The sequence below is a fragment of the Salmo trutta genome, unplaced genomic scaffold (assembly GCF_901001165.1).
Source record: "Salmo trutta unplaced genomic scaffold, fSalTru1.1, whole genome shotgun sequence".
NCBI lineage: Eukaryota > Metazoa > Chordata > Actinopteri > Salmoniformes > Salmonidae > Salmo > Salmo trutta.
The window spans coordinates 2496244-2524168 of record NW_021823043.1 but is presented as its reverse complement, the minus strand read 5'-3'; the positions used below and the strand labels follow the sequence as shown (position 1 = coordinate 2524168).

The window sequence follows — 27925 nt, the reverse complement described above, 5'->3', positions numbered from 1 at the left end:
ATTACAAATGTATCCATTTGAATCAGGAATGTGTGTTCCTGTCTGCGCTACATCCTCAGGAAATGGCTTCAAATGTGATTGGACAAGCCGCGTCATGTGACCATCCTCCAACTGGAGTTTCCACGACAGCTGGGAGCCTTGCGATACCTCCTCGCGTATTGCTTTCTTAAAGAATACGTAGGGACTGTCCTTATTTCAACATCCGCAAACAAACTTTTGGCGGCATGGGAGACAAGAAGAGTCCAACCAGGTAATGTCTGACTCATTCATTGCGCTGGTGTCATTGATGCTTGAAGTGGACACCATGACACATAATTGAAACACTCCTGTGTGGTGTGTTTTGTGTGTGTGTGTGGTGTGGTGTGGTGTGTTTTGTGTGGTGTGGTGTGGTGTGGTGTGGTGTGGTGTGTGTGTGTGTGTGTGTGTGTGTGTGTGTGTGTGTGTGTGTGTGTGTGTGTGTGTGTGTGTGTGTGTGTGGTAGCCGCGGTGTAACAACCATGGCGGACTGTCTGTTTTATTGCAGTGTCAAATCATAGCGCGAGCTCGTAAAACAGAACAATTTCGGAACACTGAATGGATCATCTTCCCAGATGTTTGACAACGCGAGCATATAGCCTACACATGATGCACACGCAGCACCCTGAACTGGGGATGTGAAACTGACGTGCTTTATGTCCTTTTTGTTTTGTTCGAAGGCCGAAGCGTCAACCAAAGCCTTCGGCGGAAGAGGGAAATTGGGACTGTAGCGTTTGCACATACAAGAACACCGCGGAGGCTTTCAAGTGCATGATGTGCGATGTAAGGAAAGGGACGTCAACACGGTAAGTGGATACGATTCATTTTGCTCGATGATAAATGCTATTATGGTCGTGCAAATGGATAGTCGACACGCGTATTTGTAAGTATTGTTGTATCAGGTTGTGTCCATTAATTTTAGTTTATGAAATGATGCATGTAAACATGAGAAATCTGGACGTCTTTATGCTGCAGTAGTCTGCTGATCAGCTGTACAGTGTGCGATTTTCTAGTAACCTCATTTGTATTGTGTTCCATGGAACAGCATGGATGCTGGTTATGAAATGGAGTGCATCTAAGAACACAGGGAGTATCCTTAAAAAACATGGTAATCACTATCATCTATTGTAGTTAGAAAAACAACCTCTATTTGTACGCATGGTCAAGCACAATGCAAAAACATGTTTTAAATGAATTTGGCCTAGTTGATACTAACTCTATGTAGGCCAATTCTGACGACAATCGGCAATAATAAGTGTATGTGTTTATCTACAATAGAGAGGTGAAGTGACATGACCAGCTATTATGCAATCATTATAGAGTAGTTACCAGGTCTCTCTTGAAAGAGATGTTATCTCAATGAGACTACCTGAATAAATAAAGATGAAATAAATACAAATCAAGTCGCAGTAGGCTACGGAGTCTTTCCCCTGAAACTAGGCTACCCTTGCCTTGAAACTAATCTATGAAAAATGCCTCTGTAATCACGTGTCATCGTTGTTTGAAGGATGTGGAGCCAGGTCCCATGTGTTAATTGAAAAAAGGTTACATGTAGTTTTAGTTTCACTCTGATTCATAGCTTCCATTGAAAACTTGAACTGCAACTTTCCTTCCTTCCAGACTAGAAAGGCAAGGCATGGTGGTGTCCCAAATGACACCTTATACCCTATGTAGTGCACTAGTTTAGCCTATGGCCCTGTTTAAATGTAGAGCACTACATGGAATATTCTAACATGACAGACACAAAACCTGAGCTGTTCCATCCTTGTTATTCCAACCCCCAATAACTGTGAGCATAAGAGACGTAGATGGGTCATGAACTGGAGCTAGTTGATATGGTCATATCCTGTCTGGGGTTAAAATGACCTTAACACCTCATCTGAGTGGAGAGAGAACATTAGTCTACTAGAGCAGCACACTGCACACACACACACACACACACACACACACACACACACACACACACACACACACACACACACACACACACACACACACTGCGCACACACACTTCACACACACACACACACACACACACACACACACACACACACACACGGACAGACACACTGCAGACACACACACTGCAGACACACACACTCACACACTGGGGCGGCAGGTAGCTTAGTGGTTAGAGAGTTGGACTTTTAACCGAAAGGTTGCAAGATTGAATCCTTGAGCTGACAAGGTAAAAATCTGTTGTTCTGCCCCTGAACAAGGCAGTTAACCCACTGTTCCCCTGAACGAGGCAGTTAACCCACTGTTCTCCTGAACAAGGCAGTTAACCCACTGTTCCCCTGAACAAGGCAGTTAACCCACTGTTCTCCTGAACAAGGCAGTTAACCCACTGTTCCCCTGAACAAGGCAGTTAACCCACTGTTCTCCTGAACAAGGCAGTTAACCCACTGTTCCCCTGAACAAGGCAGTTAACCCACTGTTCTCCTGAACAAGGCAGTTAACCCACTGTTCCCCTGAACAAGGCAGTTAACCCACTGTTCTCCTGAACAAGGCAGTTAACCCACTGTTCCCCTGAACAAGGCAGTTAACCCACTGTTCTCCTGAACAAGGCAGTTAACCCACTGTTCCCCTGAACAAGGCAGTTAACCCACTGTTCTCCAGAACAAGGCAGTTAACCCACTGTTCCCCTGAACAAGGGAGTTAACCCACTATTCCCCTGAACAAGGCAGTTAACCCACTGTTCTCCTGAACAAGGGAGTTAACCCACTGTTCCCCTGAACAAGGCAGTTAACCCACTGTTCCCCTGAACAAGGCAGTTAACCCACTGTTCTCCTGAACAAGGCAGTTAACCCACTGTTCCCCTGAACAAGGCAGTTAACCCACTGTTCTCCTGAACAAGGCAGTTAACCCACTGTTCCCCTGAACAAGGCAGTTACCCACTGTTCTCCTGAACAAGGCAGTTAACCCACTGTTCCCCTGAACTTGGCAGTTAACCCACTGTTCTCCTGAACAAGGCAGTTAACCCACTGTTCCCCTGAACAAGGCAGTTAACCCACTGTTCTCCTGAACAAGGCAGTTAACCCACTGTTCCCCTGAACAAGGCAGTTAACCCACTGTTCTCCTGAACAAGGCAGTTAACCCACTGTTCCCCTGAACAAGGCAGTTAACCCACTGTTCTCCTGAACAAGGCAGTTAACCCACTGTTCCCCTGAACAAGGCAGTTAACCCACTGTTCCCCTGAACAAGGCAGTTAACCCACTGTTCCCCTGAACAAGGCAGTTAACCCACTGTTCTCCTGAACAAGGCAGTACAAGGCAGTTAACCCACTGTTCTTCTGAACAAGGCAGTTAACCCATTGTTCCCCTGAACAAGGCAGTTAACCCACTGTTCTCCTGAACAAGGCAGTTAACCCACTGTTCCCCTGAACAAGGCAGTTAACCCACTGTTCCCCTGAACAAGGCAGTTAACCCACTGTTCCCCTGAACAAGGCAGTTAACCCACTGTTCTCCTGAACAAGGCAGTTAACCCACTGTTCCCCTGAACAAGGCAGTTAACCCACTGTTCCCCTGAACAAGGCAGTTAACCCACTGTTCCCCTGAACAAGGGAGTTAACCCACTGTTCCCCTGAACAAGGCAGTTAACCCACTGTTCCCCTGAACAAGGCAGTTAACCCACTGTTCCCCTGAACAAGGGAGTTAACCCACTGTTCCCCTGAACAAGGCAGTTAACCCACTGTTCCCCTGAACAAGACAGTTAACCCACTGTTCTCCGATAGGCCATCATTGAAAATAAGAATTTGTTCTTAACTGACCTGCCTAGTTAAATAAAGGGACCCACACACTGCAGGCACACACACACTGCAGGCACACAAACACTGCAGGCACCCACACACTGCAGGCACACAAACACTGCAGGCACCCACACACTGCAGGCACACACACACTGCAGGCACACACACACTGCAGGCACCCACACACTGCAGGCACACACACACTGCGCGCACCCACACACTGCAGGCACATACACACTGCGCGCACCCACACACTGCAGGCACACACACACTGCGCGCACCCACACACTGCAGGCACACACACACTGCAGGCACACACACACTGCGCGCACCCACACACTGCAGGCACCCACACACTGCGCGCACCCACACACTGCAGGCACACACACACTGCGCGCACCCACACACTGCAGGCACACACACACTGCGCGCACCCACACACTGCAGGCACCCACACACTGCGCGCACCCACACACTGCAGGCACACACACACACTGCGCGCACCCACACACTGCAGGCACCCACACACTGCAGGCACACACACACTGCAGGCACACACACACTGCAGGCACACACACACTGCAGGCACACACACACTGCAGGCACACACACACCGCAGGCACACACACACTGCAGGCACACACACACACACATGCTTTGACAAGGCTGGCGGTGTTGATGAACTCAGTGGAAAAGGGAAGGGGGAGTGGAGGGCAGGAGGCAGGTTGGTATTTAATCATCACGGCTCTCATCATCCATCTTATGTCATGGTGGTAGAGGATCTTCAGGTCCAGGGGACATCATCCATCTTATGTCATGGTGGTAGAGGATCTTCAGGTCCAGGGGACATCATCCATCTTATGTCATGGTGGGTAAGGATCTTCAGGTCCAGGGGACATCATCCATCTTATGTCATGGTGGGTAAGGATCTTCAGGTCCAGGGGACATCATCCATCTTATGTCATGGTGGGTAAGGATCTTCAGGTCCAGGGGACATCATCCATCTTATGTCATGGTGGTAGAGGATCTTCAGGTCCAGGGGACATCATCCATCTTATGTCATGGTGGTAGAGGATCTTCAGGTCCAGGGGACATCATCCATCTTATGTCATGGTGGTAGAGGATCTTCAGGTCCAGGGGACATCATCCATCTTATGTCATGGTGGTAGAGGATGTTGTGGTCCAGGGAACATCATCCATCTTATGTAGGGATGCACCAATATTACATTTTTCGGCCGATACCAATATCCAATATTTTCCTTGCCCTAAAAAATTATACCGATAACCAATATTTAAAATATAAGTGGACTTTTAAGCATTCTAGTACAGTTAAATAGTTAACACACATGGACACAGCGGTCTAAGGCACTGCATCTCAGTGCAAGAGGTGTCACTACAGTCCCTGGTTCGAATCCAGGCAGTATCACATCCGGCCGTGATTGGGAGTCCCATAGGGCCCAGTGTCTTCCGGGTTTGGCCATCATTGTAAATAAGAATTTGTTCTTAACTGACTTGCGTAGTTATATAAAGGTTACACACATACCACACTGACAAAAAAAGTTATTTTGTTGAAATTTATGTATGTCCCCATTACCAGTAAAAACCTAAAAACCATAATCAAAACCTATTTCTTTCACTTACTTGCTGTGCTGCTTCATTGTTCATTTGTTCAGTCTCAACCAGGATTTCATCATACATGTCAAGCAGTGAAGTTTCAGCTCTATCTGTCCGTGGCTTCTCTTCCTCGGTGCGCACTGTCACTGTGTCCGTTTCCATCTTGTCCAGCTGTGTATGTAACATTTCACGTAAACCCCGTTTTTCTGTTCTGCATCATAGTAGCGGTCCTTGTACCTAGTATCGAGCATGGTGGCAGTAAAGAGGCTCAGAGAGAATGCCACAGAATCACTTGTTCACAGCCTTGAGTACTTTTGTAAGTTTTAACCCCACGGTCTGTGTGGGCAGTTTTGTTTAGCAGGCGCTTCAATGCCATGACAGAGGGTATCACGTCTGCTGCAGACGCAGTTGATGAGCTTATTTCTCCAGTCAGTTGTTTGAATGGTGATAGGAGGGTGTTCATGTTTCCTAGTTTCAAACATGTTCTCAAATGCCATTAAAGTGGCAGCAGCGGTATGAAAACACATGAGCATGCAATACGGCTTTCCTCAGTACGAAATCCTCGTCGATCCACTGTGCTGTCACACTCAGCATGCTCATGGGGTTGACATCGCTGGTGCAAATGTCAGTCGTGAAGCTAATAGCAGTGACGCCCATAGCAAGTAGCTCATAAATGTGCATTTCAACAATACTGTGTAACTCCGGTAGGGCAACATCGGAAAAATAGTGCCTACTTGGTAGTGTGTACCAGGGCTCAAGATGCTTGACCAGTCGGCGAAAGCCAACATCATCAACGACAGAGAATGGTTGATTGTCAAGGACAATGAATTCCATTATCTTGACATTCATGGATTTCGCCTTTGAGTTGTTAATTTGTTTTACTCTTTACTCTTTCAAATGACTGCTCGACTTGAACTTGTTTAGTTGTTGGAAGTGTGCACTTAGTATTTTTCTGTGTTTGTTCTGTGTAGCGCTGTATTTTTAGTGCCGTCTTTAAGTCATCTACCTACGTTATATAGGTATGCACGTCAGCTTTGACATCGGTTTTGCACATCGGCCTTAAACTAGACATCGGGTCGATGTTGGCATTTTTAGCTAATATCGTCTGATTCCGATATATCGTGCATCCCTAATCTTATGTCATGGTGGGTAAGGATGTCCAGGGGACATCTGCCAAAGCTTAGCTGACTGTGAATGTACAGTACCAGTCAAATGTTTGGACACACCTACTCATTGAAGGGTTTTTCTTAATTTTTACTATTTTCTACATTGTAGAATAATAGTGAAGACATCAAAACTATGAAATAACACATATGGAATCATGTAGTAACCAAAAAAGTGTTAAACAATCAAAATATATTTTATATTCTTCAAAGTAGCCACCTTTTGTCTTGATGATCGCTTTGCACACTCTTGGCATTCTCTAAACCAGCTTCATGAGGTAGTCACCTGGAATGCATTTCAATTAACAGGTGTGCCTTGTTAAAATTACATTTTTTGTTATTTCTTTCCTTCTTAATGCGTTTGAGCCAATTAGTTGTGTTGTGGCAAGGTAGGGGTGGTATACAGAAGATAGCCCTATTTGGTAAAAGAACAAGTCCATATTATGGCAAGAACAGTTCAAATAAGCAAAGAGAAACGACAGTCAGTCAATCCGGAACAGTTCAAGGACTTTTAAAGTTTCTTCAAGTGCAGTCGCAAAAACCATCAAGCGCTAAGATGAAACTGGCTTTAATTAGGACCACCACAGGAAAGGAAGACCCAGAGGTACCTCTGCTCCAGAGGATAAATTCATTAGTTACCAGCCTCAGAAATTGCAGCCCAAATAAATGCTTCACAGTGTTCAAGTAACAGACACATCTCAACATCAACTGTTCAGAGGAGACTGCGTGAATCAGGCCTTCATGGTCAAATTGCTGCAAAGAAACCACTACTAAAAGACACCAATAAGAAGAAGGGACTTGCTTGGGCCAAGAAACACGACCGATGGACATTAGACTGGTGGAAATCTGTCATTTTGGTCTGATGAGTCCAAATTGTAAGATTTTTAGTTCCAACCGCTGTGTCTCTATGAGACGCAGAATAGGTGAACGGATGATCTCCACATGTGTGGTTCCCACCGTGAAGCATGGAGGAGGAGGTGTGATGGTGTGGGGGTGCTTTGCTGGTGACACTGTCTGTGATTTTCTTAGAATTCTAGGCACACTTAACCAGCATGGCTACTACAGCATTCTGAAGCGATATGCCATCCCATCTGGTTTGCGCTTAGTCCCACTATCATTTGTTTTTCAACAGGACAATAACCCAACACACCTCCAGGCTGTGTAAGGACTATTTGACCAAGAAGGAGAGTGATGCAGTGTTGCATCAGATGACCTGGCCTCCACAATTACCCGACCTCTACCCAATTGAGATGGTTTGGGATGAGTACGACCACAGAGTGAAGGAAAAGCAGCCAACAAGTGCTCGGCATATGTGGGAACTTCTTTCAAGACTGTTGGAAAAGCATTCCTCACGAAGCTGGTTGAGAGAATGCCAAGAGTTTGCAAAGCTGTCATCAAGGTAAAGGGTGGCTACTTTGAAGAATATAAAATATATTTGTATTTGTTTAACAGTTTTTGGGTTACTACATGTTTCCATATGTGTTATTTCATAGTGTTGATGTCTTCACTATTATTCTACAATGTAGAAAATAGTAAAAATAAAGAAAAACCCTTCAATGAGTAAGTGTGTCCACATCCCAAATGGTACCTATTCCCTATATAGTGCACTACTTTTGACCAGAGCCTGGCACCATGACGTCAGTGTTATTGAGTCACAGTCACCCTGGTGATGTCCCTGAGTGACATCTTGCTTTCATGGACAACAAGAGAAACAAAGCCATGCAAGAATAGCTAGCTCTCTCTCTCTCTGTCGCTCCGTCTCTCTCTCTGTCTCTGTGTGTGTGTGTGTGTGGTTTTATTACCAAAGGTTGAACATTATCCTTCTCCTTCATGCAAAACCAATTATCCTGGTTTAAAGAGCAGTTTTCAAATGAGCCAGCTAACAGTGTGGAGGCAGACCCAATTGTCTCCATTGCCTCTGTGACTGGAATGTTGTGTGTACACGGGTCTGTGCACGTGTATTTGTGTGTATGTCATTTGTTTGTGTGTGTGTGAGCTTTGGGGGGCCTGAGTGTGCGCCTGTGTGTGCGTGTGTGTGTGTGTCTAGTCTCTGAAATGAGGCTGCTACAGCAGCTGCCAGACAACCAGAGCTAGGCTCATTAGTATGCTAGGGCTTAATCAGTGTGATGTCATCAGTGGAACAGAGATTTTCATCAGGACAACACTCTTAAAGCAGCCAGGGGGTCACCACCATTACAAACAACTCAACCACCGCTGCACACACAGGAAGATAGCAGAGGGAGAAGAAAGAGAGACATCAAATTCCCTCCACACACAGAACACAAGGGGCTAAGAGAGAGAGAGAGTCTGAGAGGGACCTCTGCTCCAGAAGGGCCAAGCACTTGCCATCTGCCCAGAGCAGCAACACAGTTCACGTTTGCCAGCCGATGGTACTTAGCATCTCTGAACAAAGTGCCGACCGTAATTTGCCAACCGAGTGCGAACTGATTTTACGTGTAGAAATGGACGAAAATGCCGGCACTCAGACACCTACCGGCGTGTGGTCCTTCAAAAAAACTAACGGTAGACTATCATTCACTGAGATGTATTCTCAAGAGAGACAGGAAGAGATCTCAGTGCTGTCCTCCCTTCCTTTCCTCTCCTCTCAGAGAGACGGTCTACTTCATCAAGGCCACGCGCTAACCCTCTGCCCTCTACAGCAACAACAACACAGCTCCTACCAGAGGTGATGCTAGCAAGATGGCCAACAAAGGAGGTCGCGGTAGTTAATGAAGGGCCAATAGCAACATGACTCGACCTGCTTCACCCACCCGTCCACACACAGCACACTCCAGGGGGTTGGCTGTCTCTTCTAGGGAGGGAGGGAGGGAGGGCTGTCTCTTCTAGGGAGGGAGAGAGGGAGGGCTCTTCCAGTGGGGGAAAGAGCCAGACAGCTGGTGTACTAAGTCTAATGTAGGACATGGATTATGGAGGATATTAATATGACCTTTCTATTTCCCTCTGGCTTTATTTAGCTTGAGATATTATATATATCTCAAAGATTATTTTGTGGTCACTAATTTTAGCTTGAACAATAATGTAGACCCTATGTAAGATCATTGCATGGTCACTGTCTTTTGTAATCCAGTTTTAATATGGAATTAGTTACATAGGTCAAAAGTTACCCGTATCTGTGTCAAACAGGCCTAACTTTACTCCCAGATGGATGAGTTGGTACTGAGCTCATTTGGGGTAAAAGAGGGGAGGAGAGAGATGGAGGTAGAAAGAGAGATGGAGAGACACTGGGAGAGAGAGAGACACTGTGAGAGAGAGAGAGAGAGACACTGGGGGGGAGAGAGAGAGAGAGACACTGGGAGAGAGAGAGAGACACTGGGAGAGAGAGAGAGAGACACGGGGAGAGAGAGAGAGACACGGTGAGAGAGAGAGACACGGTGAGAGAGAGAGACACACTGGGAGAGAGAGAGACACATTGGGAGAGAGAGAGACACACAGGGAGAGAGAGAGACACACGGGGAGAGAGAGAGACACACGGGGAGAGAGAGAGACACACGGGGAGAGAGAGAGAGACACACGGGGAGAGAGAGAGACACACTGGGAGAGAGAGAGAGACACTGGGAGAAAGGGAGAGACACGGGGAGAGAGAGAGACACGGGGAGAGAGAGACACACTGGGAGAGAGGGAGACACACTGGGAGAGAGGGAGAGACACGGGGAGAGAGAGAGACACACTGGGAGAGAGAGAGACACTGGGAGAGAGAGAGAGACACTGGGAGAGAGGGAGAGACACGGGGAGAGAGAGAGACACGGGGAGAGAGAGACACACTGGGAGAGAGAGAGACACACTGGGAGAGAGAGAGACACACTGGGAGAGAGAGAGACACACGGGGAGAGAGAGAGACACACGGGGAGAGAGAGAGAGACACACGGGGAGAGAGAGAGACACACGGGGAGAGAGAGAGACACACGGGGAGAGAGAGAGAGACACACGGGGAGAGAGAGAGACACACTGGGAGAGAGAGAGACACTGGGAGAGAGAGAGAGACACTGGGAGAGAGGGAGAGACACGGGGAGAGAGAGAGACACGGGGAGAGAGAGACACACTGGGAGAGAGAGAGACACACTGGGAGAGAGGGAGAGACACTGGGAGAGAGAGAGACACTGGGAGAGAGAGAGAGACACGGGGAGAGAGGGAGAGACACGGGGAGAGAGAGAGACACGGGGAGAGAGAGACACACTGGGAGAGAGAGAGACACACTGGGAGAGAGAGAGACACACAGGGAGAGAGAGAGAGACACACTGGGAGAGAGGGAGAGACACTGGGAGAGAGAGAGACACACTGGGAGAGAGAGACACTGGGAGAGAGAGAGACACACTGGGAGAGAGAGAGACACACTGGGAGAGAGAGAGACACACTGGGAGAGAGAGAGACACACTGGGAGAGAGGGAGAGACACACTGGGAGAGAGAGAGACACACTGGGAGAGAGAGAGACACACTGGGAGAGAGGGAGAGACACGGGGAGAGAGACACACTGGGAGAGAGAGAGACACACTGGGAGAGAGAGAGAGACACGGGGAGAGAGAGAGACACGGGGAGGGAGAGACACGGAGAGAGAGAGAGACACGGAGAGAGAGAGAGACACGGGGAGGGAGGGAGAGACACGGGGAGGGAGGGAGAGACACGGGGAGGGAGGGAGAGACACGGGGAGGGAGGGAGAGACACGGGGAGGGAGGGAGAGACACGGGGAGGGAGGGAGAGACACGGGGAGAGAGAGAGACACGGGAAGAGAGAGAGACACGGGGAGAGAGAGACAGAGAGAGAGACGGGGAGAGAGAGAGAGACATGGGGAGAGAGAGCCAGCGAGAGAGACGGGGGGGAGAGGGAGACGGGGAGAGAGACACGGGGAGAAAGGGACAGAGAGAGACAGGGAGAGAGAGAGACACGGGGAGAAAGGGACAGAGAGAGACGGGGAGAGAGAGACACGGGGAGAAAGGGGGAGAGAGAGACGGGGGGGGAGAGGGAGACGGGGAGAGATAGACACGGGGAGAAAGGGACAGAGAGAGACGGAGAGAGAGACGGGGGGAGAGGGAGACGGGGAGAGAGACGGAGAGAGAGACGGACAGAGAGGGAGACGGTTGGGTTGCGTGCAGCCAGCAGTTAGATTAAGATGAATGTTTTACAAAGCTGAGGTTTAGCAGAGCAGCTCTCTCTGATGCTGCTGAGAAGATAGAACCAGAATTGAAAGCATGTTGTCAACGAGGCTGTAATGTCTCCAGGATGGGAGGATGGCAACAGACGCCAGGGAGGAAGAAAGGAGTGTAGAGGGAGATGAGAGGGAGGAGGAGGAAGGACAGAGGGAAGAGAGAAGAAACCAGGGGGTAACCAAAACGAACATGACAAAAGAGCTTGTGACGTGCAGTTGGATTGGCACGGCAGTAAACACTAGGCCACGCGTTATTGCCAGGCCATTAAAGACACGCCATTAGCCACAATAGGAGGTGAATACAGGAAGGCAAATTACACGCCATTCTTTTAATGATTATCCCACTGTGTGTTCAGGTATTTTACAGCCATTGGAGAGGAGACACCATGTTATTCCAGTGCTCTCACTGCTCTGGCTTCTAGTCATTAGAAAACAATAAAACACTCTTCAAGAAAGGATGATTTAACTGCTGCTAGACAACTGTTAGAAACGGCGCGTTCCAAACATTAGCCGTCCGGCTAGCAGTCTAATAACTGGGTGTGTGAAGACCTAATTGTATTTAGCCGTCCGGCTAGCAGTCTAATAACTGGGCGTGTGAAGACCTAATTGTATTTGGCCGTCCGGCTAGCAGTCTAATAACTGGGTGTGTGAAGACCTAATTGTATTTGGCCGTCCGGCTAGCAGTCTAATAACTGGGTGTGTGAAGACCTAATTGTATTTGGCCGTCCGGCTAGCAGTCTAATAACTGGGTGTGTGAAGACCTAATTGTATTTGGCCGTCCGGCTAGCAGTCTAATAACTGGGTGTGAAGACCTAATTGTATTTGGCCGTCCGGCTAGCAGTCTAATAACTGGGTGTGAAGACCTAATTGTATTTGGCCGTCCGGCTAGCAGTCTAATAACTGGGTGTGAAGACCTAATTGTATTTGGCCGTCCGGCTAGCAGTCTAATAACTGGGTGTGTGAAGACCTAATTGTATTTGGCCGTCCGGCTAGTAGTCTAATAACTGGGTGTGTGAAGATCTAATTGTATTTGGCCGTCCGGCTAGCAGTCTAATAACTGGGTGTGTGAAGATCTAATTGTATTTGGCCGTCCGGCTAGCAGTCTAATAACTGGGCGTGTGAAGACCTAATTGTATTTGGCCGTCCGGCTAGCAGTCTAATAACTGGGTGTGTGAAGACCTAATTGTATTTGGCCGTCCGGCTAGCAGTCTAATAACTGGGTGTGAAGACCTAATTGTATTTGGCCGTCCGGCTAGCAGTCTAATAACTGGGTGTGTGAAGACCTAATTGTATTTGGCCGTCCGGCTAGCAGTCTAATAACTGGGTGTGTGAAGATGTAATTGTATTTGGCCGTCCGGCTAGCAGTCTAATAACTGGGTGTGAAGACCTAATTGTATTTGGCCGTCCGGCTAGCAGTCTAATAACTGGGTGTGTGAAGACCTAATTGTATTTGGCCGTCCGGCTAGCAGTCTAATAACTGGGTGTGAAGACCTAATTGTATTTGGCCGTCCGGCTAGCAGTCTAATAACTGGGCGTGTGAAGACCTGATTGTATTTGGCCGTCCGGCTAGCAGTCTAATAACTGGGTGTGTGAAGATCTAATTGTATTTGGCCGTCCGGCTAGCAGTCTAATAACTGGGTGTGTGAAGATCTAATTGTATTTGGCCGTCCGGCTAGCAGTCTAATAACTGGGTGTGTGAAGATCTAATTGTATTTGGCCGTCCGGCTAGCAGTCTAATAACTGGGTGTGTGAAGATCTAATTGTATTTGGCCGTCCGGCTAGCAGTCTAATAACTGGGCGTGTGAAGATCTAATTGTATTTGGCCGTCCGGCTAGCAGTCTAATAACTGGGTGTGAAGACCTAATTGTATTTGGCCGTCCGGCTAGCAGTCTAATAACTGGGCGTGTGAAGACCTAATTGTATTTGGCCGTCAGGCTAGCAGTCTAATAACTGGGTGTGTGAAGACCTAATTGTATTTGGCCGTCCGGCTAGCAGTCTAATAACTGGGTGTGAAGACCTAATTGTATTTGGCCGTCCGGCTAGCAGTCTAATAACTGGGTGTGTGAAGACCTAATTGTATTTGGCCGTCCGGCTAGCAGTCTAATAACTGGGCGTGTGAAGACCTAATTGTATTTGGCCGTCCGGCTAGCAGTCTAATAACTGGGCGTGTGAAGACCTAATTGTATTTGGCCGTCCGGCTAGCAGTCTAATAACTGGGTGTGTGAAGACCTAATTGTATTTGGCCGTCCGGCTAGCAGTCTAATAACTGGTCGTGTGAAGACCTAATTGTATTTGGCCGTCCGGCTAGCAGTCTAATAACTGGGTGTGTGAAGACCTAATTGTATTTGGCCGTCCGGCTAGCAGTCTAATAACTGGGTGTGTGAAGATCTAATTGTATTTGGCCGTCCGGCTAGCAGTCTAATAACTGGGTGTGTGAAGACCTAATTGTATTTGGCCGTCCGGCTAGCAGTCTAATAACTGGGTGTGAAGACCTAATTGTATTTGGCCGTCCGGCTAGCAGTCTAATAACTGGGTGTGAAGACCTAATTGTATTTGGCCGTCTGGCTAGCAGTCTAATAACTGGGTGTGAAGACCTAATTGTATTTGGCCGCCCGGCTAGCAGTCTAATAACTGGGTGTGTGAAGACCTAATTGTATTTGGCCGTCCGGCTAGCAGTCTAATAACTGGGTGTGTGAAGACCTAATTGTATTTGGCCGTCCGGCTAGCAGTCTAATAACTGGGTGTGTGAAGACCTAATTGTATTTGACCTTCCAACCCACCAGCTGTCCACTAATGAGTTCTCTGACACGTTCAGCCCAAGGGAAGGAACAGTCAGGGTTTGACTGTAGCCAGTATTATGCCAGTATATTTCCACAAGTTCACACGGATATTTACTGAACTTCACCTGAGGGCTCGTATGACAGCTTGAATGATGGGGGAACTGCTCAAGTGTGTGAGCAGTGAACACATACACACACACCCTCCATGTAGTCCTTTGCAGGACCTCTGGAGAAAAGGTCTGTTGTACTGAAAATACAGTTGTCATGTCGGTACTGTTTATCTATGCCTATTTCAGACTTTCAGCAGTGATTGTTATATTATGTAAATTGTACAGTACACTGCGTGGGCGTCTCCCTCCACCAATCATGGGGCATACTTACAAATATTCTCTACACAGTGCATGTAAGCTGTCTTTTTATCCCTACACCTACACCATACTAAACTGTACAGTACGCTGTGATGCAACATAAAATAGAATGCAAATGTACGTGTGTATACATAAATATCACCTGAGAAAATGACTCTATAGGACTTCCAGAGTAGGGGTGGGTCTAGGGCGTAGTGGGCTAAATGCTGTGGAGGTGCCATAAACTATAGGAAGCAGAGAGCAACCTCTCTCTCTCACACACACACACACACACACACACACACACACACAGCTCCAATGGAGAGCAGCATAGCAGTAGCATGTTCTGGCAGGGAGAGACATTAATCATGTCACTGGATCCCAGGAGGAGGTGTAACACACACACACACACACACACACACACAGCGACCTGCTGAAAGGGAGATGTGACAGAACACTGAGCCTGTAGGTTGACTGATCTGTGGGAGGACAGAGGACTCCTGCTCTGCTCTGATTAACACTGTATTATTCAGCTTACACTGGGCTGATCCCAGATATGTATCGTTGTCTATGGCATGACAATGATAGTCAGGTGACCAAAGCTCCAACAGATCTGGGGCTAATCTTTCATTAGTCTTCAATTGAATGACTTGCACTATGTTGTCTAAGGGGAACTGGTGTTTTTGTGTGGACTGTGTTAAAGAAAGAGCGAAGACTACATCAAATGATTTCAGGTTGACCTCATTAGACATACTGCAGCAGTACAACACATTGAGAGCTGACAGTTTCAGCCAGCTGTGGTCTAACAGCAGCCATGAGACATACTGCAGCAGTACAACACATTGAGAGCTGACAGTTTCAGCCAGCTGTGGTCTAACAGCAGCCATGAGACATACTGCAGCAGTACAACACATTGAGAGCTGACCGTTTCAGCCAGCTGTGGTCTAACAGCAGCCATGAGACATACTGCAGCAGTACAACACATTGAGAGCTGACAGTTTCAGCCAGCTGTGGTCTAACAGCAGCCATGAGACATACTGCAGCAGTACAACACATTGAGAGCTGACCGTTTCAGCCAGCTGTGGTCCAACAGCAGCCATGAGACATACTGCAGCAGTACAACACATTGAGAGCTGACCGTTTCAGCCAGCTGTGGTCCAACAGCAGCCATGAGACATACTGCAGCAGTACAACACATTGAGAGCTGACAGTTTCAGCCAGCTGTGGTCTAACAGCAGCCATGAGACATACTGCAGCAGTACAACACATTGAGAGCTGACAGTTTCAGCCAGCTGTGGTCTAACAGCAGCCATGAGACATACTGCAGCAGTACAACACATTGAGAGCTGACAGTTTCAGCCAGCTGTGGTCCAACAGCAGCCATGAGACATACTGCAGCAGTACAACACATTGAGAGCTGACAGTTTCAGCCAGCTGTGGTCTAATAGCAGCCATGAGACATACTGCAGCAGTACAACACATTGAGAGCTGACCGTTTCAGCCAGCTGTGGTCTAATAGCAGCCATGAGACATACTGCAGCAGTACAACACATTGAGAGCTGACAGTTTCAGCCAGCTGTGGTCTAACAGCAGCCATGAGACATACTGCAGCAGTACAACACATTGAGAGCTGACAGTTTCAGCCAGCTGTGGTCCAACAGCAGCCATGAGACATACTGCAGCAGTACAACACATTGAGAGCTGACCGTTTCAGCCAGCTGTGGTCCAACAGCAGCCATGAGACATACTGCAGCAGTACAACACATTGAGAGCTGACAGTTTCAGCCAACTGTGGTCTAACAGCAGCCATGAGACATACTGCAGCAGTACAACACATTGAGAGCTGACAGTTTCAGCCAGCTGTGGTCCAACAGCAGCCATGAGACATACTGCAGCAGTACAACACATTGAGAGCTGACAGTTTCAGCCAACTGTGGTCTAACAGCAGCCATGAGACATACTGCAGCAGTACAACACATTGAGAGCTGACAGTTTCAGCCAGCTGTGGTCTAACAGCAGCCATGAGACATACTGCAGCAGTACAACACATTGAGAGCTGACAGTTTCAGCCAGCTGTGGTCCAACAGCAGCCATGAGACATACTGCAGCAGTACAACACATTGAGAGCTGACCGTTTCAGCCAGCTGTGGTCCAACAGCAGCCATGAGACATACTGCAGCAGTACAACACATTGAGAGCTGACAGTTTCAGCCAACTGTGGTCTAACAGCAGCCATGAGACATACTGCAGCAGTACAACACATTGAGAGCTGACAGTTTCAGCCAGCTGTGGTCCAACAGCAGCCATGAGACATACTGCAGCAGTACAACACATTGAGAGCTGACAGTTTCAGCCAACTGTGGTCTAACAGCAGCCATGAGACATACTGCAGCAGTACAACACATTGAGAGCTGACAGTTTCAGCCAACTGTGGTCTAACAGCAGCCATGAGACATACTGCAGCAGTACAACACATTGAGAGCTGACAGTTTCAGCCAACTGTGGTCTAACAGCAGCCATGAGACATACTGCAGCAGTACAACACATTGAGAGCTGACCGTTTCAGCCAGCTGTGGTCTAACAGCAGCCATGAGACATACTGCAGCAGTACAACACATTGAGAGCTGACCGTTTCAGCCAGCTGTGGTCTAACAGCAGCCCTGTGAGACACCAGTGTTATGCCTGGGTCAATGAGTCATCAGGACCCCTGGTGTCTCTGTGTTTTAACATGACTGTATAACACAACACCATCACTAGAGAGGCTGACAGACAGGGGGAGGGAAGAGTGGGAAGAAGGGTGACAGGATGTGCAGTCATCCAGAGAGAGAGAGAGAGCCTTGCTATTGAGAAAGGCCGCCGTAGGCAGACCTGGCTCTCAAGAGAAGACAGGCTATGTGCACACTGCCCACAAAATGAGGTGGAAACTGAGCTACACTTCCTAACCTGCCAAATGTATGACCATATTAGAGACACATATTTCCCTCAGATTACACAGACCCACAAAGAATTTGAAAAGAACTCCCATATCTATTGGGTGAAATACCCTACGAGAGAGAGAGAGATTTAGGCTACTTCTGTTCGTTAGTCATTTCAATGAAATATATACCAATTGATTGTTGAATAATGTAAAGTGTCAGGGCAGTGTAGAGACTAGAGACAGTGATGTAAGATCTAAAGGCACCTCATCATTATTTATCTAGCTGGCTGAAAGGAAATCCACTCTGTCTGGCTGCTGTTTGGTGCGTTTATTTAAACCCCTCCTTGATGTCCTACTTTCATAGTGGCAGACTCCATTAGCCATTCTAGAACAGATTCTGGGAGTGGGCTATTGATTGAAAATCACACTCCCACACAGGGGTTCCAACACACAGTATTAATGTCAGAACGTAGGCTAGCGCGCAGAGCCAGACACTGAGGAAAGTCATCCTATTGGAATCCCTGTCCCAGCCCAGCCTGATGTGGTGTGTAAATGCTAGGCCAATACTGGACAACACACACACACACACACACACACACACACACACACACACACACACACACTGGAGATTTATAGTAGGTGCTTTCATAATGACCTCTGATTGGGTTAACTGCTGTGCTCTGTTAACCACTCCACCTCTGTACAACATGACAGGATCAGTCCTGGCAGCAGTCTCCTCTATCACCTTGCAGCAGTTGACTCAGTCTGAAAACCAAGCGCTCCCATCATCCATCCCAATGTGTTTGGGGAGTCGGGACAGAGATGATTTTCAACACACACAACAACATGCATTATGTTATTACTGAGAGATTGTTCTCCGGCTGATTAAAGTTGTCAGCATTGGTTAGTTCCATGGTGGGCTGTGCTGCGACTCTCCTTTCCACCCCCCCTCTCTCTTTCTCTGTCTCTCTCCCTCCATCTCTGTGTCTCTGGCAGTATATAGGCCATGTGATACATGTCCACGCTGACTGGCCTTGATGCAGTTACTGTAAGGGGATTATCAGAACAACACTTGAATGTAGCTTTTTCAGGCTGTAGGTTTATAATTGAGGCCATTATGGTCATCTAAACTAAACAACGCCTTCCTCTACAGCTGGACTCGGTCCAGCTGTAGTTGTCATGGTTTCCGTGTGTCAGAAAGTCAAGTACTGTTCTATTTGAGAGTATCACAGATAAGCATACTGATAAGTAGCACTGCAGAAACAAGGAGTATTTTGTAGGCTAAACTGTTTCTCCATCTTACTACAGCGTGATTGGAACTGACTAGAGACAAGCTGATGACAATTACTCTCATGGTGGTGAATTTCGTACAAAATGTGCTGGTCGGGTTTCTGCATGCCTCGAGGGCTCATCTGTGAAATGTCAGCGTGTGTGTTTTGTTCTAGACGGAACCACTGAAAGGAAAGATCACTCTGCAGTCAGTACAGAGACTGTATGATGTAGTAATCTCACCATGGCAGAACACCACACACACACAACACACACACACACACACACACTGACTGTATGGTGTAGTAATCTCACCATGGCAGAACACAACACACACACACAACACACACACACACTGACTGTATGGTGTAGTAATCTCACCATGGCAGAACACAACACACACACACAACACACACACACACTGACTGTATGGTGTAGTAATCTCGCCATGGCAGAACACACCACACACACACAACACACACACACACACACTGACTGTATGGTGTAGTAATCTCACCATGGCAGAACACAACACACACACACAACACACACACACACTGACTGTATGGTGTAGTAATCTCGCCATGGCAGAACACAACACACACACACACACACACACACACACACACTGACTGTATGGTGTAGTAATCTCACCATGGCAGAACACAACACACACACACACACACACACACACTGACTGTATGGTGTAGTAATCTCACCATGGCAGAACACAACACACACACACACACACACACACTGACTGTATGGTGTAGTAATCTCACCATGGCAGAACACAACACACACACACAACACACACACACACTGACTGTATGGTGTAGTAATCTCACCATGGCAGAACACAACACACACACACACACAACACACACACACACAACACACACACACACTGACTGTATGGTGTAGTAATCTCACCATGGCAGAACAGCAGATGGGTCTGTCAGCACTGTGGGCTGGGCTGGCATTCACACTAGTGATTTGTCCGTCCCTAAAGAAGCAACATACAGGACCTGGCAGCTCATGCATACAGTGCTACTGGAATAATTGCATAATGCATGTTGTTGTGAAGCATTTGGACAGAGGAGGAGGACATGGGGTAGCTGCTTCTTCAGAGAGGAGCTTTGGCTACACCCACTGATTGCATTCAATGCTGTATGTTCTTTTAAGTATTAAGCTGGGTGGTTAGTCACTGCTTTGGCCTTTTCACTTGTTATGTTGGCGTACTTCTGTTTTTCCCATAACTGACGTCATTGCGCAACATTGAGATCAATGTTGATTGCTGTATCCAAGTTTCCAGCTTTTTCAACCGTTATTGTTGACACTTTACATTAAGGTATACTTTATAAATGGCTTAGAAACTGCTAATTACTAGACAGGTTGTAAATATAACACATTGGTTTTGCTCGCTAAATGCTTCCCTGTCTCACTAATGGTACGGTGTGCTCCTACAGGAAGCCTCGTCCTGTCTCCCAGCTGGTTGCTCAGCGGGTAGCGCCGCAGTTCGCCTCGCCCACGCTGCTGCCCAAGAAGGACAATAAGGACAGAACGGACCAGGAGAAGAATGACAAAGAGCCCACAGTGAAGAAGAACAGCCACAAGAAGATGAGGTAAACATTCACAGATAAACAACTGTTTATCATGAACCTGTTGCATTTAACCTGTAGTAGTATGATGGTGTGACTAGTAGTAGTATGATGGTGTGATTAGTAGTAGTATTATGATAGTGTGATTAGTAGTAGTAGTAGTAGGATAGTGTGATTAGTAGTAGTAGTAGTATGATAGTGTGATTAGTAGTAGTAGGATAGTGTGATTAGTAGTAGTAGTAGGATAGTGTGATTAGTAGTAGTAGGATAGTGTGATTAGTAGTAGTAGTAGTAGTAGTATGATAGTGTGATTAGTAGTAGTAGTATGATGGTGTGACTAGTAGTAGTATGATAGTGTGATTAGTAGTAGTAGTAGTATGATAGTGTGATTAGTAGTAGTAGTAGTATGATAGTGTGATTAGTAGTAGTATGATAGTGTGATTAGTAGTAGTAGTAGTATGATAGTGTGATTAGTAGTAGTATGATAGTGTGATTAGTAGTAGTATGATAGTGTGATTAGTAGTAGTATGATAGTGTGATTAGTAGTAGTATGATAGTGTGATTAGTAGTAGTAGTAGTAGGATAGTGTGATTAGTAGTAGTAGTAGTAGGATAGTGTGATTAGTAGTAGTATGATAGTGTGATTAGTAGTAGTATGATAGTGTGATTAGTAGTAGTAGGATAGTGTGATTAGTAGTAGTAGTAGTAGGATAGTGTGATTAGTAGTAGTAGTAGTATGATAGTGTGATTAGTAGTAGTAGGATAGTGTGATTAGTAGTAGTAGGATAGTGTGATTAGTAGTAGTAGTAGGATAGTGTGATTAGTAGTAGTAGGATAGTGTGATTAGTAGTAGTAGGATAGTGTGATTAGTAGTAGTAGTAGGATAGTGTGACTAGTAGTAGTAGGATAGTGTGATTAGTAGTATGATAGTGTGACTAGTAGTAGTATGATAGTGTGGGTAGTAGTAGTAGGATAGTGTGATTAGTAGTAGTAGTAGTAGGATAGTGTGATTAGTAGTAGTAGGATAGTGTGATTAGTAGTAGTAGTAGTATGATAGTGTGATTAGTAGTAGTAGGATAGTGTGATTAGTAGTAGTAGTAGGATAGTGTGATTAGTAGTAGTAGTAGTATGATAGTGTGACTAGTAGTAGTAGGATAGTGTGATTAGTAGTATGATAGTGTGACTAGTAGTAGTATGATAGTGTGAGTAGTAGTAGGATAGTGTGATTAGTAGTAGTAGTAGGATAGTGTGATTAGTAGTAGTAGTAGGATAGTGTGATTAGTATCAGTATGATAGTGTGATTAGTAGTAGGATAGTGTGATTAGTAGTAGTATGATAGTGTGATTAGTAGTAGCAGTAGTATGATAGTGTGAGTAGTAGTAGTATTATGATAGTGTGAGTAGTAGTATGATAGTGTGATTAGTAGTATGATAGTGTGATTAGTAGTATGATAGTGTGATTAGTATCAGTATGATAGTGTGATTAGTAGTAGTAGTAGTATGGTGTGATTAGTAGTAGTATGATAGTGTGAATAGTAGTAGTAGTAGTATGATAGTGTGATTAGTAGTAGTAGTAGTAGGATAGTGTGATTAGTAGTAGTATGATAGTGTGATTAGTAGTAGTAGTAGTAGGATAGTGTGATTAGTATCAGTAGGATAGTGTGATTAGTAGTAGTAGTAGTATGGTGTGATTAGTAGTAGTAGTAGTATGATAGTGTGATTAGTATCAGTATGATAGTGTGATTAGTAGTAGTAGTAGTATGATAGTGTGATTAGTAGTAGTATGATAGTGTGATTAGTAGTAGTATGATAGTGTGATTAGTAGTAGTATGATAGTGTGATTAGTAGTAGTAGTAGTAGGATAGTGTGATTAGTATCAGTATGATAGTGTGATTAGTAGTAGTAGTAGTAGGATAGTGTGATTAGTAGTAGTATGATAGTGTGATTAGTAGTAGTAGTAGTAGGATAGTGTGATTAGTAGTAGTATGATAGTGTGATTAGTAGTAGTAGTAGTAGGATAGTGTGATTAGTATCAGTAGGATAGTGTGATTAGTAGTAGTAGTAGTATGGTGTGATTAGTAGTAGTATGATAGTGTGAATAGTAGTATGATAGTGTGACTAGTAGTAGTAGTAGTAGGATAGTGTGATTAGTAGTAGTATGATAGTGTGAATAGTAGTATGATAGTGTGACTAGTAGTAGTAGTAGTAGGATAGTGTGATTAGTAGTAGTAGGATAGTGTGATTAGTAGTAGTATAGTGTGATTAGTAGTAGTATGGTGTGATTAGTATCAGTATGATAGTGTGAGTAGTAGTAGTAGTAGTAGTAGTATGGTGGTGTGATTAGTACTATGATAGTGTGATTAGTAGTAGTATGATAGTGTGAGTAGTAGTAGTATGATAGTGTGAGTAGTAGTAGTATGATAGTGTGAGTAGTAGTAGTAGAATAGTGTGATTAGTAGTAGTAGTAGTATAGTGTGATTAGTAGTAGTAGTAGGATAGTGTGATTAGTCATAGTATAGTGTGATTACTAGTAGTAGTATGATAGTGTGATTAGTAGTAGTGTGATTAGTAGTAGTATGATAGTGTGAGTAGTAGTATGATAGTGTGATTAGTAGTATGATAGTGTGATTAGTAGTAGTAGTATGGTGTGATTAGTAGTATGATAGTGTGATTAGTATCAGTATGATAGTGTGAGTAGTAGTATGATAGTGTGATTATTATTATTAGTAGTAGTAGTAGTATGATAGTGTGATTAGTATCAGTATGATAGTGTGAGTAGTAGTAGTAGTAGTAGTATGATGGTGTGATTAGTATCAGCATGATAGTGTTTATTATTAGTATGATAGTGGGAGTATTACTAGTATTATTAGTGTCAGTGTAGTATTATTAGTATCAGTATGATAGTGTGATTAGTAGTAGTAGTAGTATGGTGTGATTAGTAGTAGTATGATAGTGTGATTAGTAGTATGATAGTGTGATTAGTAGTAGTAGTATGGTGTGATTAGTAGTATGATAGTGTGATTAGTATCAGTATGATAGTGTGAGTAGTAGTATGATAGTGTGATTATTATTATTAGTAGTAGTAGTAGTATGATAGTGTGATTAGTATCAGTATGATAGTGTGAGTAGTAGTAGTAGTAGTAGTATGATGGTGTGATTAGTATCAGCATGATAGTGTTTATTATTAGTATGATAGTGGGAGTATTACTAGTATTATTAGTGTCAGTGTAGCAGTATCAAAGTAGTATGATAGTAGAAAGGTACTGTTGAAGTCGGAAGTTTACGTACACTTATGTTGGAGTCATTAAAACTCAATCCACAAATTTCTTGTTAACAAACTATAGTTTTGGCAAGTCGGTTAGGACATCTACTTTGTGCATGACACAATTAATTTGTACAAAAATTGTTTAGACAGATTATTTCACTTATAATTCACTGTATCACAATTCCAGTGGGTCAGAAGTTTACATACACTAAATTGACTGTGCCTTTAAACAGCTTGGAAAATTCCAGAAAATGATGTCATGGCTTTAGAAGCTTCCGATAGGCTAATTGACATCATTTGAGTCAATTGGAGATGTACCTGTGGATGTATTTCAAGGCCTACCTTCAAACTCAGTGCCTCTTTGCTTGACATCATGGGAAAATCAAAAGAAATCAGCCAAGACCTCAGAAAAAAATTTGTAGACCTCCACAAATCTGGTTCATCCTTGTGAGCAATTTCCAAACACCTGAAGGTACCACGTTCATCTGTACAAACAATAGTACGCAAGTATAAACACCATGGGACCACGCAGCCGTCATACCGTTCAGGAAGGAGACGCGTTCTGTCTCCTAGAGATGAACGTACTTTGGTGCGAAAAGGGCAAATCAATCCCAGAACAACAGCAAGACCTTGTGAAGATGCTGGAGGAAACAGGTACAAAAGTATCTATATCCACAGTAAAACAAGTCCTATATCGACATAACCTGAAAGGCCGCTCTGCAAGGAAGAAGCCACTGCTCCAAACCCGCAATAAAAAAGCCAGACTACGGTTTGCAACTGCACATGAGGACAAAGATCATACTTTTGGAGAAATGTCCTCTGGTCTGATGAAACAAAAATAGAACTGTTTGGCCATAATGACAATCGTTATGTTTGGAGGAAAAAGGGTGAGGCTTGCAAGACGAAGAACGTCATCCCAACTGTGAAGCACGGGGGTGGCAGCATCATGTTGTGGGGGTGCTTTGCTGCAGAAGGGACTGGTGCACTTCACAAAATAGATAGCATCATGAGGGAGGAAAAATTATGTGGATATATTGAAGCAACATCTCAAGACATCAGTCAGGAAGTTAAAGCTTGGTTGCAAATGGGTCTTCCAAATGGACAATGACCCCAAGCATACTTCCAAAGTTGTGGCAAAATGGCTTAAGGACAACAAAGTCAAGGTATTGGAGTGGCCAACATAAAGCCCCTCAATCCCATAGAACATTTGTGGGCAGAACTGAAAAAGCATGTGCGAGCAAGGAGGCCAACAAACCTGACTCAGTTACACCAGCTCTGTCAGGGGGAATGGGCCAAAATTCACACAACTTATTGGAAGGCTACCCGAAACGTTTGACCCAAGTTAAACAATGCTACCAAATACTTATTGAGTGTATGTAAACTTCTGACCCACTGGGAATGTGATGAAAGAAATGAAAGCTGAAATAAATAATTTTCTCCACTATTATTCTGACATTTCACATTCTTAAAATAAAGTGGTGATCCTAACTGACCTAAGACAGGGAATTTTTACAAGGATTAAATGTCAGGAATTGTGAAAAACTGAGTTTAAATGTACTTGGCTAAGGTGTATGTAAACTTCTGACCTTAACTGTATATGGTTTCCGCATATTTCATAAGCGCTCCAGTTTGTGTGGTTTACCCCATCCTCTCTCTCTGTCAAAGGCTTATAACATCCACCTGTCTCCTCTCCCTCCATCAGGCCCAGGTTAAAAAACATTGACAGGAGCAGCGCTCAGCACCTAGAGGTCACGGTTGGAGACCTGACTGTCATCATCACAGACTTTAAGGAGAAAACCAAACCTCCCCCCTCCTCCACCAGCACCACCACACCCCCCTCCTCTACCACCCCCTCCAGCACTGTGTCTGTGTCTGCAGAACACCACAGTGGCTCCAGCTCAGACAACAACACTGAGAGAGGGGTTTCACGGTCAACTTCACCCCGAGGAGAGGGCTTCTTAGTCGGGACAGAGTCCCACTAGACCACCCCCCTTGGAGCCCCCCACCCCCCCCCCCCCCCCCCCCCCCCCCCAAGTTGGAGGCCCTGGACCAAACTCCTAGCCCAGCAGACCCTCAGACCTTCAACCCCTAGACCTTGGCCTGGATTCCCGACCCCTAGATCTTGACCTCGATCCCTAACCCCTAGATCTTGACCTGGATCCCCAACCCCTAGACCTTGACCTGGATCCCCTAGACCTTGACCTGGATCCCCAACCCCTAGACCTTGACCTGGATCCCCAACCCCTAGACCTTGACCTGGATCCCCAACCCCTAGACCTTGACCTGGATCCCCAACCCCTGGACCTTGGCCTGGATCTCCGACCCCTAGAACTTGGCCTGGATCCCCAATCCCTAGACCTTGGCCTGGATCCCCGACCCCTAGACCTTGGCCTGGATCCCCGATCCCTAGACCTTGGCCTGGATCCCCTAGACCTTGGCCTGGACCCCTGACCCCTAGACCCTGGCTATGACTACTCATGGCTTAACATAGGCCACTCTAACCTCACTCCTCTGTCCTCAACTCGGATATGTAATGTTATCTCTGGACTTGCACATTTACTGTAGTACTAGCTACAGGTTATAGCTAGATCAACACATTTAGCAGCTACAGGTTACTGCTAGATCAACACATTTAGCAGCTACAGGTTATAGCTAGATCAACACATTTAGCAGCTACAGGTTATAGCTAGATCAACACATTTAGCAGCTACAGGTTATAGCTAGATCAACACATTTAGCAGCTACAGGTTACAGCTAGATCAACACATTTAGCAGCTACAGGTTATAGCTAGATCAACACATTTAGCAGCTACAGGTTATAGCTAGATCAACACATTTAGCAGCTACAGGTTATAGCTAGATCAACAAATTTAGCAGCTACAGGTTATAGCTAGATCAACACATTTAGCAGCTACAGGTTACAGCTAGATCAACACATTTAGCAGCTACAGGTTATAGCTAGATCAACACATTTAGAAGCTACAGGTTACAGCTAGATCAACACATTTAGCAGCTACAGGTTATAGCTAGATCAACACATTTAGCAGCTACAGGTTATAGCTAGATCAACACATTTAGCAGCTACAGGTTATAGCTAGCACTCTACTACCAACCTTGAGTTGTGGTTTGCTTTTGGACAAAAAAACACCACAATCTGAAGTCTTGTTTTAATGAAATTTCTCTGATTAACTTTAGGTCAATTTAACTGACTTTTAAAAACTATTTTTTGAAACCTGTGTTCTAAACATGAAGTAATGTCATTACATTTAGCTGATCTTAGCCTATTGTACAGCTCTGTTTTAATGTGTTATAACATCACGTCAGTGTTAGTATCCATGTCAACATCGGGACATTCAACCTCCTGTCCAATGAGAACTGTCGTGACATGATGATTATGGTTCAGAGTTCTTCAGTTTGTGTTGCATTATGGGAGAAAACATGAGGTACATGCGGAGAGGATTGAAAACCTATGGGTTCTCTTTTGGTACTTGTCTCTCAGTTGTAAAGTGTCATTTATTGATTGAATGTGTTGGAGACTGAATTGTATTGTCATTGACTCACATCAGCCGGGACCTGGTGTGGTTTTATCATTCATGAGAAAATATTCTTCAAAACAACGTCTGTTTTTGAATTGTGTCCGTTTTAACACCACCTCAAATGGTACTGTATCACAACATTCACTGTTACATTTTCTATTATTTGTTTTGTTTCTACCAAGCTTTGCTGTTTAGAAATGTATGGACAACTTGGTTGATTACATGGTTCAATGTCTATAAAGAAAGATATAAATAATGGCATTATGTATTGGAAAAGAGTTCTGCTTTCTGTCTGTTGTCCATGTTTCTATAACAACAGGGTTCTAGACTTTAACGGCTTGTCCTGGATATGAACCAGGGTTCTAGGGAACGTATGTTTGGATGGTGACCAATAATAGGTAAGTAGTGGAAGCAATTCTAGCCACAGTGTTTAACTGACACAATTGGCATGTACAGTATTCACACACCTTGACTTTTTCCTCATTTTGTTACAAAGGGGGATTAAAATTG

The 27925-nt window shown here is 45.2% G+C and overlaps 2 protein-coding genes across 2 annotated transcripts in view; both read left to right on the top strand.

The window, feature by feature from the left end:
• The window catches only part of LOC115188433 (glucoside xylosyltransferase 1), a 601934-nt gene that overhangs the window by 563000 nt on the left and 11009 nt on the right, over positions 1-27925 (top strand). Inside the window, exons 2-3 of the mRNA XM_029747290.1 lie at positions 26457-26932; positions 26967-27813. The gene's annotated coding sequence lies outside the window, so the exon portion shown is untranslated. The remainder of the gene's footprint in view (positions 1-26456; positions 26933-26966; positions 27814-27925) is intronic.
• Positions 130-27676, top strand: LOC115188441 (YY1-associated factor 2-like). Its single transcript, XM_029747309.1, has 4 exons — positions 130-250; positions 696-821; positions 20485-20640; positions 25582-27676. Exons 1-4 carry the CDS (start codon positions 225-227, stop codon positions 25859-25861), a joined length of 588 nt encoding a protein of 195 aa, XP_029603169.1. The 5' UTR covers positions 130-224; the 3' UTR covers positions 25862-27676.